The following is a 14,274-nucleotide window of genomic DNA, read 5'->3' on the forward strand; positions in this document are numbered from 1 at the left end:
AGGGTTGTGGGTTCGATTCCCACTGGGGGCCAGTATGAAAAGATTTATGCACTCACTAACTGTAAGTCGCTCTGGATAAGAGCGTCTGCTAAATGACTAAAATGTAATGTAATGAAGCCATTGTCCCCCTCTAATCAGGGACTGATTTAGACCTGGCACACCAGGTGTGTGCACTTAACTATCAGGTAGAACAGAAAACCAGCAGGCTCCAGACCTTGTTGGGGAAGAGTTGAATACCCCTGTTCTAATCTATATGAACATGAATGGTCACTCTTAAGGTTTAGCTATTCCACAGATTCAGCTTCTATAGCAAAATAGACTAATTCAACACCCAGATACTTTAAAATTGTTTTATCCTTGATGCCAGATAATCCATTAATTCACCTAGTCAGGATAAATCAAATGTATGCATACCCATATACCCACCAATATCAGTGCAACAGTATAGTCTACCACCAATGTCCCACTTTTTACGACACCCAGATACCCAATGTCCTCTAGGTTAATGGTAGAGCAGAGAGGGATTTTCTTTTTTTCTTCCCAAAGCAGTTCATAATTGGTTTTGCCTGCGTATGTAACTCAGCACACAAATAGACATTACATAAGACTGTTTTTTGTGCCACACGCCTAGAAAATTGTAACATCAAGAGCAACGATGGCCAGCATCTGAAAAGGTTCTTTCTGCATTATAATTGACTCTATTTCAACATATTTGATTTAATGTGATACAAAACATGGATGCCTCGGTCACCTGAATACAACAACACAGCATTTCATTTAGGCAGTGTGGTCAATCTTAATGACACTGACAAAATATTTACCCTTACATTACAGGTACAGTACAGTATAAGTCATTCTTAGTTAGAAAGTTAGCATCTGAAAAATATAATGGCAAGTTGTGAAACAAAATAAGGTGGGGAGGTCACAATTGAATCGATTCCACAACCCTGAATTTCAAGCATTTCACTTCTAAGAAAGGCATCATCACTACTCCAATTTATGAGAGTATACTACAGAGCCATTTTCTGTTTACCATCAAAAGTCACTTTCCCGACATTAAAAAAAACTCTGTAGCAGAATAGCTAACGCCGATGTCGGGACCTTGGCAAACTTAACAGTGAGTGAGTGATGACCATGAAAACACACAATGGTTATAGCCATGTTTAACAAGTATATTATTCTTCTGGCTTTATCTAGCTCTATTTGTGATATTTGACCTTGCCTCACTGACTAGGTATTCAATCCTCCAGATGACATCTGCAATGTTATAGATGATAACCATCTGATTACGTGTTTGTTAACTTGCACTAGCTGCATTTGAAGTTGCATGTGATCATATCCACTGCTAAGTAAACTAAGAAGTTTCTCTTCGAACTGCGTGCGCCCGAGAACTGGATCTATACGGTTCCCCCATCTTTACACTAATAATAACACGTTTAAAGCTCTCAATGGGGTTAAAGATTTGACTTGGAAAGAAAAAACTATAATAAGTTATTCAAATGTAAGCATTAAACTATAGATCAGGATATTATTAACAAGCAGACTGGGCTAGGTGGTGATACAACAATTCTCTACTGTACTAGTTCCTAATAAAATTAACAATGAAAATGAAAGAAAATATCACTATCTATGAAAGGTCTAGATAACTTAACAGTATAAAATAAGAATTTTGTTTGATAGGTAAGGTATCCCATGACTCAATATTTTACTACACCTATGCCACTCAACATTACACAAAACAAAATCAATTCATATTTGTTCTACTTTCAGCTGGGAGAGGTGTGGATGCAAATATGTGCTTTTCATATTCTTTTAAATGTTTGTTCCTCGGTTAAAAAGGGAAAATCCACTCAAAAACATTCTAAGCATTTTCATCATCATGATGTGGCCCGTGACACTTTGCTTCTTGAAAGTCCAATATCTTGACTGCTGACATGCAAAACATTTTGGGACTGAATCAACAATGGACTAATAAAAAAAAATACCAAAAGATTGTTTGAGTGCATTTTCCCTTTAAGATTCACTCAAGCACCAGCCGTCCATGTTAGTGATAGGTACTCTTACAAATATATTAATGTCGATGCTAATATTTCATTGGTATTTTGTATTATTCATAACCATGCACAACCAATAATTTGAGAAACAAAACAAAAGTAAAGCACAATTCAAAAATTCAAGATTAAGAACATCGAGATTTGTAAGGTTATGGTCCATAGGTGTTAACAGGATGAATTGAAAGAAGAAGAAAAAATTACTGAGTCAGTAACCAGGTTTCCATCCAACCTTTTTATGCGAGTAAAGTACATGTCACAGGCCTGATGGAAACAGCAAATTTGTCTGTGAACTTTCCAAATGTCGACTAAACAAAATAAGCTACACAAGGTGGGATCTTTTTGTGTCGGTCAAATTAATTCTGCTTTTATGCGCAAATATTGATAACTATCATCTCGAAGTAAACTTGAAGTCACGCGATGATATGTTGTGTGGTCCTCCCACTACGACTCAGGAAAGCATGCAGTTTATTAGGCTACAGATAAAATCTGTTATAATGACCTTCACAGGGTGGTGAAAGTGCACGGTGATGAGCTTGATGCTCCTTTCAATAAATATCGAGGGTCTTATTCTGGTGACATGAAGATCGATGCTTGGCTGCCGTTTGACAAAAAATATATAATCTCGCTCTTTTGTAGGCTATACCCGCACTGTATCTGCGAGCTGTTGGCTAGAGCACACATGCCAATACCAGTGGGCACATTTGCTATAACGCAACATTTTTTGTGAAAAAAACATCAGTAGAGTTTAAAATGTAATGAAAACCCATAAAAATAAATCAGTATATGGAAATGTAACTGCAAAGGTTATTTTTATGTGCAATACATCATCACGCACAACCATTTATCTGCAACAAGTCAATTTGATGAAAACATCTCGGTGGGAAAATGTACATTTAGAATATTCGCATGAAAATCTGTCGACAATTGGATGGAAACCTAGCTACTGACAAAAACACAGATATTGTATTCATGGATAAAATATTGACCAAAGTGTTGGAACTATAGACTCAATCTTCTTATAGAATCAAGTGCAGACTCTCCTAGCTTCTCTATATGTTTCCAATGTAGGAAGTGACCTGCAAAAGACACAAAGAGGAGGAGAAAGGAATTAGATCAAAACCATTGCTAAAACCATACCAGACTTGTAGGTGACATATACAGGACTGAACTACGCAAACCAGATGCATTTGTACTATTACTTCAACTGAGAATAACAAAACACTTTGAAATTCTTCAAAAAGTACTTACAAAAAAATGAAATAAAAGGCAGTGGAGATGCTTCATTCAAGGCTTAGTAGCTCAACATCAAAGATGAGGGTGGCGTTGGGTGGGATGATCCCCGGGTGACCCTTCGCCCCGTAAGCAAAGTCAGGCGAGCAGGTCAGCTTGGCCCTCTGACCGACACTCATCTGCAGGACAAGAAAGGGAGAGAGGACATAGCTTATCTCAGCGTATCTGTGCCTGACCTATGGTTCATTTTTGAGAGAAGCATTCATTGAAACTGTTGACAACTTTTTTGCTAAAATCTTATTAATTATGCATCACTTTTTGGTTAGACTTACAGTGAGGGAAAAAAGTATTTGATCCCCTGCTGATTTCGTACGTTTGCCCACTGACAAAAGAGCTCTCCAATGATGTCAGGGACCTACACAAGGCTGGAATGGGCTACAAGACCATCACCAAGCAGCTTGGTGAGAAAGTGACAACAGTTAGTGCGATTATTCGCAAATGGAAGAAACACAAAAGAACTGTCAATCTCCCCCGGCCTGGGGCTCCATGCAAGATCTCACCTCGTGGAGTTGCAATGATCATGAGAACGGTCAGGAATCAGCCCAGAACTACACAGGAGGATCTTGTCAATGATCTCAAGGCAGCTGGGACCATAGTCACCAAGAAAACAATTGGTAACACACTACGCCGTGAAGGACTGAAATCCTGCAGCGCCCGCAAGGTCCCCCTGCTCAAGAAAGCACATATACATGCCCGTCTGAAGTTTGCCAATGAACATCTGAATGATTCAGAAGAGAACTGGGTGAAAGTGTTGTGGTCAGATGAGACCAAAATGGAGCTCTTTGGCATCAACTCAACTCGCCGTGTTTGGAGGAGGAGGAATGCTGCCTATGACCCCAAGAACACCATCCCCACTGTCAAACATGGAGGTGGAAACATTATGCTTTGGGGGTGTTTTTCTGCTAAGGGGACAGGACAACTTCACAAAGGGACGATGGACGGGGCCATGTACCGTCAAATCTTGGGTGAGAACCTCCTTCCCTCAGCCAGGGCATTGAAAATGGGTCGTGGATGGGTATTCCAGCATGACAATGACCCAAAACACACAGCCAAGGCAACAAAGGAGTGGCTCAAGAAGAAGCACATTAAGGTCCTGGAGTAGCCAGTCTCCAGACCTTAATCCCATAGAAAATCTGTGGAGGGAGCTGAAGGTTCGAGTTGCCAAACGTCAGCCTCGAAACCTTAATGACTTGGAGAAGATCTGCAAAGAGGAGTGGGACAAAATCCCTCCTGAGATGTGTGCAAACCTGGTGGCCAACTACAAGAAACGTCTGACCTCTGTGATTGCCAACAAGGGTTTTGCCACCAAGTACTAAGTCATGTTTTGCAGAGGGGTTAAATACTTATTTCCCTCATTAAAATGCAAATCAATTTATAACATTTTTGACATGCGTTTTTCTGGATTTTTTTGTTGTTATTCTGTCTCTCACTGTTCAAATAAACCTACCATTAAAATTATAGACTGATAATTTCTTTGTCAGTGGGCAAAAGTACAAAATCAGCAGGGGATCAAATACTTTTTTCCCCTCGCTGTAATTCCACTTTGACATTATGGGGTATTGTGTGTGTGTGTGTAGGCCAGTAACGACAGAAATTGTAATTTATCCATTAAAAATTCTGGCTGTTAACACAACAAAATGTGGAAAAGGTAAAGTGGTGTGAATACTTTCTGAAGGCACTGTATATGATACCCTTGGTCAAGATTATCCAGAGGAAATGCATTTAAATTGTTTAATGAATTTCACTGTTCCAGGTACAGGAAAATGGTCTTCATGCATAGCAGTGGTGTAAAGTACTTAAGTTTTACTTAAGTAGTTTTTTGGGGTACAGTGGGGGAAAAAAGTATTTAGTCAGCCACCAATTGTGCAAGTTCTCTCACTTAAAAAGATGAGAGAGGCCTGTAATTTTCATCATAGGTACACGTCAACTATGACAGACAAATTGAGAAAAAGAAATCCAGAAAATCACATTGTAGGATTTTTTATGAATTTATTTGCAAATTATGGTGGAAAATAAGTATTTGGTCACCTACAAACAAGCAAGATTTCTGGCTCTCACAGACCTGTAACAACTTCTTTAATAGGCTCCTCTGTCTTCCACTCGTTACCTGTATTAATGGCACATGTTTGAACTTGTTATCAGTATAAAAGACACCTGTCCACAACCTCAAACAGTCAAACTCCAAACTCCACTATGGCCAAGACCAAAGAGCTGTCAAAGGACACCAGAAACAAAATGGTAGACCTGCACCAGGCTGGGAAGACTGAATCTGCAATAGGTAAGCAGCTTGGTTTGAAGAAATAAACTGTGGGAGCAATTACTAGGAAATGGAAGACATACAAGACCACTGATAATCTCCCTCGATCTGGGGCTCCACGCAAGATCTCACACCGTGGGGTCAAAATGATCACAAGAACGGTGAGCAAAAATCCCAGAACCACACGGGGGGACCTAGTGAATGACCTGCAGAGAGCTGGGACCAAAGTAACAAAGCCTCCCATCAGTAACACACTACGCCGCCAGGGACTCAAATCCTGCAGTGCCAGATGTGTCCCCCTGCTTAAGCCAGTACATGTCCAGGCCCGTCTGAAGTTTGCTAGAGTGCATTTGGATGATCCAGAAGAGGATTGGGAGAATGGCATATGGTCAGATGAAACCAAAATAGAACTTTTTGGTAAAAACTCAACTCGTCGTGTTTGGAGAACAAAGAATGCTGAGTTGCATCCAAAGAACACCATACCTACTGTGAAGCATGGGGGTGGAAACATCATGCTTTGGGGCTGTTTTTCTGCAAAGGGACCAGGACGACTGATCCGTGTAAAGGAAAGAATGAATGGGGCCATGTATCGTGAGATTGAGTGAAAACCTCCTTCCATCAGCAAGGGCATTGAAGATGAAACGTGGCTGGGTCTTTCAGCATGACAATGATCCCAAACACACCGCCTGGGCAACGAAGGAGTGGCTTCGTAAGAAGCATTTCAAGGTCCTGGAGTGGCCTAGCCAGTCTCCAGATCTCAACCCCATAGAAAATCTTTGGAGGGAGTTGAAAGTCCGTGTTGCCCAGCGACAGCCCCAAAACATCACTGCTCTAGAGGAGATCTGCATGGAGGAATGGGCCAAAATACCAGCAACAGTGTGTGAAAACCTTGTGAAGACTTACAGAAAACGTTTGACCTGTGTCATTGCCAACAAAGGGTATATAACAAAGTATTGAGAAACTTTTGTTATTGACCAAATACTTATTTTCCACCATAATTTGCAAATAAATTCATTAAAAATCCTACAAATGTGATTTTTTTTTCTCATTTTGTCTGTCATAGTTGACGTGTACCTATGATGAAAATTACAGGCCTCTCATCTTTTTAAGTGGAAGAACTTGCACAATTGGTGGCTGACTAAATACTTTTTTCCCCCACTGTATCTTTACATTACTTTTTATATTCTTGACAACTTCACTTTTTCTTCACTACATCCCTAAAAAAATAATGTACTTTTTTTACTCCATATATTTTCCCTGACATCCAAAAGTACTTTTGAATGCTTAGCAGGATAGGAAAATGGTCCAATTCACACACTTATCAAGAGAACATCCCTGGTCATCCCTTTGATCTGACGGACTCACTAAACACACATGCTTCGTTTGTAAATGATGTTGCAGTGTGACCCTGTCTATCTGTAAATAAATAAAAAATGGTGCAGTCTGGTTTGCTTAATAAGGAATTTGAAATGATTTATACTTTTGATATTTAAGTATATTTTAAAACAAATACTTTTAGACTTTTACTCAAGTAGCATTTTACTGGCTGACTTTTACTTAATTTTCTATTAAGGTACTTTTACTCAAGTATGACAATTGGGTACTTTTTCCACCACTGATACATGGTGTTATCTGAACCTATGACATGCTTGGTGGGGTCTATAAAACACTGAAGTAGTTGCATGGGGCAGTGCACACAGTCTGGCCTCTTTGTTTTACAGCCATGTGAAGTGTAGCTGCAGAAGATTTAAAAGGGAGATGTGTGCAACAGGAGGGAGAGAACTGAGACCTTGTGTACCTCAAAGCATTTTGTCTGGGCTATTGACAGGCAATTGGTTAGTGCAACAGATTCAGATGTGCCTGTATTAGCCTTGTTGTGTGGGCTAGGTATTCTCCCAGCTAATGGCACTCCACAAGAGCCCTCAGCATTTTCATCAGAGTCCCCACACTTACAACATGACAAACAACTCCCCTACACACACCATCCTCTGTTTAGTATTCAAATAGTGAGCATCTGGGCTTGGGTCAATTGCTGCTTACAGTGAGGGAAAAAAGTATTTGCCCACTGACAAAGAAATGATCAGTCTATAATTTTAATGGTAGGTTTATTTGAACAGTGAGAGACAGAATAACAACAACAAAATCCAGAAAAACACATAGCATTTTAATGAGGGAAATAAGTATTTGACCCCTCTGCAAAACATGACTTAGTACTTGGTGGCAAAACCCTTGTTGGCAATCACAGAGGTCAGACGTTTCTTGTAGTTGGCCACCAGGTTTGCACACATCTCAGGAGGGATTTTGTCCCACTCCTCTTTGCAGATCTTCTCCAAGTCATAAAGGTTTCGAGGCTGACGTTTGGCAACTCCAACCTTCAGTTCCCTCCACAGATTTTCTATGGGATTAAGGTCTGGAGACTGGCTAGGCCACTCCAGGACCTTAATGTGCTTCTTATTGAGCCACTCCTTTGTTGCCTTGGCCGTGTGTTTTGGGTCATTGTCATGCTGGAATACCCATCCACGACCCATTTTCAATGCCCTGGCTGAGGGAAGGAGGTTCTCACCCAAGATTTGACGGTACATGGCCCCGTCCATCGTCCCTTTGATGCAGTGAAGTTGTCCTGTCCCCTTAGCAGAAAAACACCCCCAAAGCATAATGTTTCCACCTCCATGTTTGACAGTGGGGATGGTGTTCTTGGGGTCATAGGCAGCATTCCTCCTCCTCCAAACACGGCGAGTTGAGTTGATGCCAAAGAGCTCCATTTTGGTCTCATCTGACCACAACACTTTCACCCAGTTCTCTTCTGAATCATTCAGATGTTCATTGGCAAACTTCAGACGGGCATGTATATGTGCTTTCTTGAGCGGAGGGACCTTGCGGGCGCTGCAGGATTTCAGTCCTTCACGGCGTAGTGTGTTACCAATTGTTTTCTTGGTGACTATGGTCCCAGCTGCCTTGAGATCATTGACAAGATCCTCCCGTGTAGTTCTGGGCTGATTCCTCACCGTTCTCATGATCATTGCAACTCCACGAGGTGAGATCTTGCATGGAGCCCCAGGCCGGGGGAGATTGACAGTTCTTTTGTGTTTCTTCCATTTGCGAATAATCGCACCAACTGTTGTCACCTTCTCACCAAGCTGCTTGGCGATGGTCTTGTAGCCCATTCCAGCCTTGTGTAGGTCCCTGACATCATTGGAGAGCTCTTTGGTCTTGGCCATGGTGGAGAGTTTGGAATCTGATTGATTGATTGCTTCTGTGGACAGGTGCCTTTTATACAGGTAACAAGCTGAGATTATGAGCACTCCCTTTAAGAGTGTGCTCCTAATCTCAGCTCGTTACCTGTATAAAAGACACCTGGGAGCCAGAAAACTTTCTGATTGAGAGGGGGTCAAATACTTATTTCCCTCATTAAAATGCAAATCAATTTATAACATTTTTGACATGCGTTTTCCTGGATTTTTTTGTTGTTATTCTGTCTCTCACTGTTCAAATAAACCTACCATTAAAATTATAGCCTGTCATTTCTTTGTCAGTGGGCAAACGTACAAAATCAGCAAGGGATCAAATACTTTTTTCCCCTCACTGTATGTTTGTAGAAATGTTTATAAATTCATTACAAATGAAAACATGAAATGTCTTGAGTCAATAAGTATTCAACACCTTTGTTATGGCAAGCCTAAATAAATTCAGGAGTCACTGTGTGAAATAGTGTTTATCATGAATGACTGTCTCATCTCTGTACCCCACACATACAGATAATAGCACGGTCCCTCAGTCGAGCAGTGAATTTCAAACACAAAAGACCAGGGAGGTTTTCCAATGCCTCGCAAAGGGCACCTATTGGTAGATAGGTAAAAATAAAACATTAAATATCCCTTTGAGCATAGTGAAGTTAAGGCGTCCTTCCTAACTCAGTTGCCGGAGAAGAAGGAATCCACTCAGGGATTTCACAATGAGGCCAATGAGAACTTTAAAACAAACAGTTACAGAGTTTAATGGCTGTGATAGGAGAAAACTGAGAATGGATCAACAACATTGTAGTTACTCCAAAATACTAACCTAAATGATAGAAGGGAAAAGAATGATGCCTGTACAAAATAAAAAATATTCCAAAACATGCATCCTGTTTGCAACAAGACATTAAAGTAAAACTACACAAAAATATGGCAAAGCAATTCCCTTTTTGTCATGAATACAAAAGTGTTGTATTGGACCACTCTCCATATTTTCAAGCATACTAGTGGCTGCATCATGTTATGGGTATGCTTGTAATCGTTAAGGACTGGGGAGTTTTTCCAGGATATAAATAAATGGAATGGAGCTAAGCACAGGCAAAATCCTAGAGGAAAACCTGGTTCAGTCTGCTTCCCACCAGAGACTGGGAGATGTATTCACCTTTCAGTAGGGCAATAACCTAAAACACAAGGCCAAATCTACACCGGAGTTGCTTACCAAGAAGACAGTGAATGTTCCTGAGTGGCCGAGTTACAGTTTTGATTGAAATCTGCATGAAAATCTATGGCAAGACCTGAAAATGGTTGTCTAGCAATGATCAACAACCAATTTGACAGAGCTTGACATTTTAAAAGAATAATGTGCAAATATTGTACAATCCAGGTGTGCAAAACTCTTAGAGACTTACCCAGAAAGACTCACAGCTGTAGTCACTGCCTAAGGTGATTCTAATATGTATTGACTCAGGGGGCTGAATACGTATGTAAAATCAAGATAGTGTTTTATTTTTCATGAATTTCTTACAAAATGTTAGAATTTCTTTCACTTTATTTTGTGTAGACAGTATTTTGTGTAGAACGTTTAAAAAAAAACTACAAATCAATCAATTATAATCCCACCTTGTAAGATAAAATGTGGAAGAAGCTAAGGGGTGTGAATACTTTGAAGGCACTGTAAGTGACTGCACTGCAAATACATATACATTCCCTCATACACAGATGGGATTTTCTGTGTTACTGCATGTCTAAATTGCAACCTCTCAGTTACAAGGAGATGTGGTAATTTCAATGCAAAACCCTTCTCATGTACTTCCTAGAATTAGAGGCAGATAGACACCAGAGACATCTGCACAGTACACCCACCTGCACCATTCCCTCTTCCCAGCCACGGATCACTTCCTGTTTTCCTATTTTAAACCTAAAGGGCTTGTCCCGGTCACGGGAGGAGTCAAACTTGCGTCCATCTGTCAGGGAGCCTGAACAGGAAGGAGGAAATGAGAACAGAGCAGAAAGGATTTATTTTGACAATCTGTAACAGAGATGGTCGGTCTATGTTTTAAAGCAATAATTTCAGGACTGAACTGGGGGTGCAAGTCCTGTACTAAAACCAAAATGAACTTGAGCTCAAGCAGACAGACAAATACTGTCCCCCAATGGACATACATCATTGTTACAGTTGTAAATATGTATAGATTATTATAATTATTGTTTTATTCACGTCTCTTTTTGACCTGCACTGTTGGAGCTGTACCCTGCAATTACATCTGCGACCCTGTGCATGCGACTGATAAACTAATCTAATCAAGTCAGAATAAGGGATTCCAAGGATTGCAGAAATAGCCCCTGCAGCGGTCTCTGAGGTGGGAAAAAAAGACTGGAAAATGGGGCCATAACTGGGCGTCTGCAGACAGGCATACTGTACATCCAAGGAGCCATCCGCTATGTACTGTTATTAACGCCAATCAGGCCGGGAGGGCGCTAATCGCTGGCGTGCTGTACAGTGGCCGGATTCAATGACCCTGCTGCACGTCTCTCTATTTAATTATCTATTAGGGATGGAATTCAATAACATTTTCAGTTGTATTTCTTTGAGGTTAAACAGTATGGTTGTTGAATGTAACAACTAGCCTAAATGCCCCTTTCATTGAGTAGACTGTGCAAATAGGAGACGGTCTTAAAAGTAGACTCAGCGACATGACGTTGCCATGACCAGCACAGCAGATATGTATCAGATGAGCATCACTGAGTCTACATTTAACGTAACATTTACATTTAAGTCATTTAGAAGACGCTCTTATCAAGTGGCAATGTCAATCTAACTGAAAAAAATTAATCAACCACTGCACCTATTATCCTATTGGGTTTGTTCCATTAAACTAATTAGTAAACAATTAAAAGGAAACGAGTCACTCCAGACTGCGATAATCCGTTCTATCAAATTTAGGCAGGAAATCAGACATGGTTTAAATCCCTCACCGTCTTGTCGGTGTCTCGGACTTAACTCTGCGTCGGCCGACGTCTGAAGGCTTTCAAGACAGACACATTAAATTGCTTTTACCATACTACAACCACCGATGGTGACAGGCGGCAACAATGTAACAAAGTAGTAGAGACTTCTCGCACGCGATGTTCCAATGTTCCTATAACTGCATTCCAATACAAAGAAGCAGCCTCCCTGTACAAAAAGCTTTAATGCAACACATGGATGGGTGGCCAGCTACAGTTGTATTTGCAATTGCATCCTAATGAAATTCCCTTGAATTAAAAAATATAGTATTCCTACACAGCCAATAGAGCCCGAGACAAAAATACACCCATTCGCCAAGGCTACTGATACAACATGCGGCCTATCAAAATAATGAATGAATCAAAGAAACGTTTGGAATTTGCAGTGGTACATGCATAAACCTCAGAAAATCTCCCAAACTCACCAACATAATGCACGACACACGTCTGTCCTTTTTTAGGGAAAGTCCTTCCTGTGGAAGAAAAAGCGCTTAGAAAAACAGGATAACGGGCATGAGAAGAAGTCAGAAACGATTATTAATTAATTTGAAAGAACGGAAATCCATCATAAATCTTAAGCGAAGATATGCATAAAAAATATTTTACCATCGCCCGGGGTTATTGTCTCAATTTCGACTCCCATTTTGTTCGTTACACCCTAGCAAGAAACTCGCCTCCCGCAATCTGCTACTTCAGCGGCTGTTCTTAACTGTCTCAGTGCAGCGGCGTCTACCACGTGATGTGCACGTAGCCGTTACGCCGGAAAAAGTGGGTGTGCTCCTCACACCCTATGATCTGTCAACCCTATTCTCCCTCTGCCCTATTGTCCCTCTGCCCTATTATCCCTCAACCCTATGTTCCCTCAACCCTATGTTCCCTCAACCCTGTGTTCCCTCAACCCTATGTTACCTCAGCCCAAAATCCCTCAATCCTATGTTTCCTCAGGCCTATGTTCCCTCAACCCTGTGTTCCTGCAGCCATATGTTAAATATAATAAATAAATATGCCATTTAGCAGACGCTTTTATCCAAAGCGACTTACAGTCATGCGTGCATACATTTTTACGTATGGGTGGTCCCATCCCTCAGCCATATGTTCCCTCAACCCTTTGTTCCCTCAACCCTTTGATCCCTCAACCCTTTGATCCCTCAACCATTTGTTCCCTCAACCCTATGTTCCCTCAGTACCCACTGAACCAATTTCAATCAAAATGCTTTTTCAGCATCTTCACCAATATGTAAGGGTGTATGGGACCTACTGAACATGTTCAATCACTGTGACCTTGACCTTTTGTTAATATTAGCCTACAGCATCTGGATGGCATTTTCGGAGATAAAAAAAAATGCATCTTAGAATCTACCTAACTCAAGTAATTTTTATAATGATTGGCTCAAATAGTCGTATGTAAAATTATATGGCCTAGGACACACTGAAATATTGAATAATTGGTGACTGGAAAAAAATGTCTGAGTATGCTAACAGTCCCGAAAATTAGAACAGCACATAGAAAAAAAAGAGGAGTATTTTCAACCCTCCTCTCCTCCCTTTCTGCATCTTTTGACTCTCTATGTCCCCTATCCTCCCGGCCGGCTCGGTCCTCCCCTCCTGCTCCGTGGCTTGATGACTCATTGCGAGCTCACAGAAGAGGGCTCCGGGCAGCCGAGCGGAAATGGAGGAAAACTAGACTCCCTGCGGACCTGTCATCTTTTCACTCCCTCCTCTCTACATTCTCTTCCTCTGTTTCCGCTGCTAAAGACACTTTCTACCACTCAAAATTTCAAGCCTCTGCCTCTAACCCTAGGAAGCTCTTTCCCACCTTCTCCTCCCTGCTGAATCCTCCTACTCCTCCCCCTCCCTCCTCCCTCTCTGTGGATGACTTCGTCAACCATTTTGAAAAGAAGGTTGACGACATCCGATCCTCATTTATTTAGTCAAATGACACCGCTGGTCCTGCTCACACTACCCTACCCTATGCTTTGACTTCTTTCTCCCCTCTCTCTCCAGATGAAATCTTGCGACTTGTGACGGCCGGCCGCCCAACAACCTGCCCGCTTGACCCTATCCCCTCCTCTCTTCTCCAGACCATTTCCGGAGACCTTCTCCCTTACCTCACCTCGCTCATCAACTCATCCTTGACCGCTGGCCATGTCCCTTCCGTCTTCAAGAGAGCGAGAGTTGCACCCCTCCTCAAAAAACCTACACTCGATCCCTCCGATGTCAACAACTACAGACCAGTATCCCTTCTTTCTTTTCTCTCCAAAACTCTTGAGCGTGCCGTCTCTAGCCAACTCTCCTGCTATCTCTCTCAGAATGACCTTCTTGATCCAAACCAGTCAGGTTTCAAGGCTGGTCATTCAACTGAGACTGCTCTTCTCTGTGTCACGGAGGCTCTCCGCACTGCTAAAGCTAACTCTCTCTCCTCTGCTCTTATCCT

At 41.4% G+C, this 14,274-nt stretch overlaps 1 protein-coding gene across 1 annotated transcript; it reads right to left on the reverse strand.

Moving 5' to 3' along the window:
• Positions 1 to 704: 704 nt before the first annotated feature.
• Positions 705 to 12,554, reverse strand: LOC311147782 (peptidyl-prolyl cis-trans isomerase FKBP1A-like). The gene is made up of 5 exons (XM_084184559.1): positions 12,447 to 12,554; positions 12,266 to 12,313; positions 10,698 to 10,810; positions 3,303 to 3,463; positions 705 to 3,130 (listed from the first exon to the last, which is right to left on the reverse strand). The coding sequence occupies exons 1-4, from the start codon at positions 12,481 to 12,483 to the stop codon at positions 3,335 to 3,337; spliced, it is 327 nt and encodes a 108-aa protein (XP_084040685.1). The 5' UTR covers positions 12,484 to 12,554; the 3' UTR covers positions 705 to 3,130; positions 3,303 to 3,334.
• Positions 12,555 to 14,274: the final 1,720 nt, after the last annotated feature.

This window comes from Coregonus lavaretus, assembly GCF_964263955.1.
Source record: "Coregonus lavaretus genome assembly, chromosome: 20".
Taxonomy (NCBI): domain Eukaryota; kingdom Metazoa; phylum Chordata; class Actinopteri; order Salmoniformes; family Salmonidae; genus Coregonus; species Coregonus lavaretus.

Excerpts from the sequence above, each read along its gene's own strand:
- LOC311147782 (XM_084184559.1), bottom strand. The coding sequence starts at position 12,483 with ATGGGAGTCGAAATTGAGACAATAACCCCGGGCGATG. Across the intron at positions 10,811-12,265 it reads GTGTGTCGTGCATTATGTTG|GCTCCCTGACAGATGGACGC; the intron begins GTGAGTTTGGGA and ends CTTCCTGTTCAG. Across the intron at positions 3,464-10,697 it reads GGGAAGAGGGAATGGTGCAG|ATGAGTGTCGGTCAGAGGGC; the intron begins GTGGGTGTACTG and ends CTTGTCCTGCAG.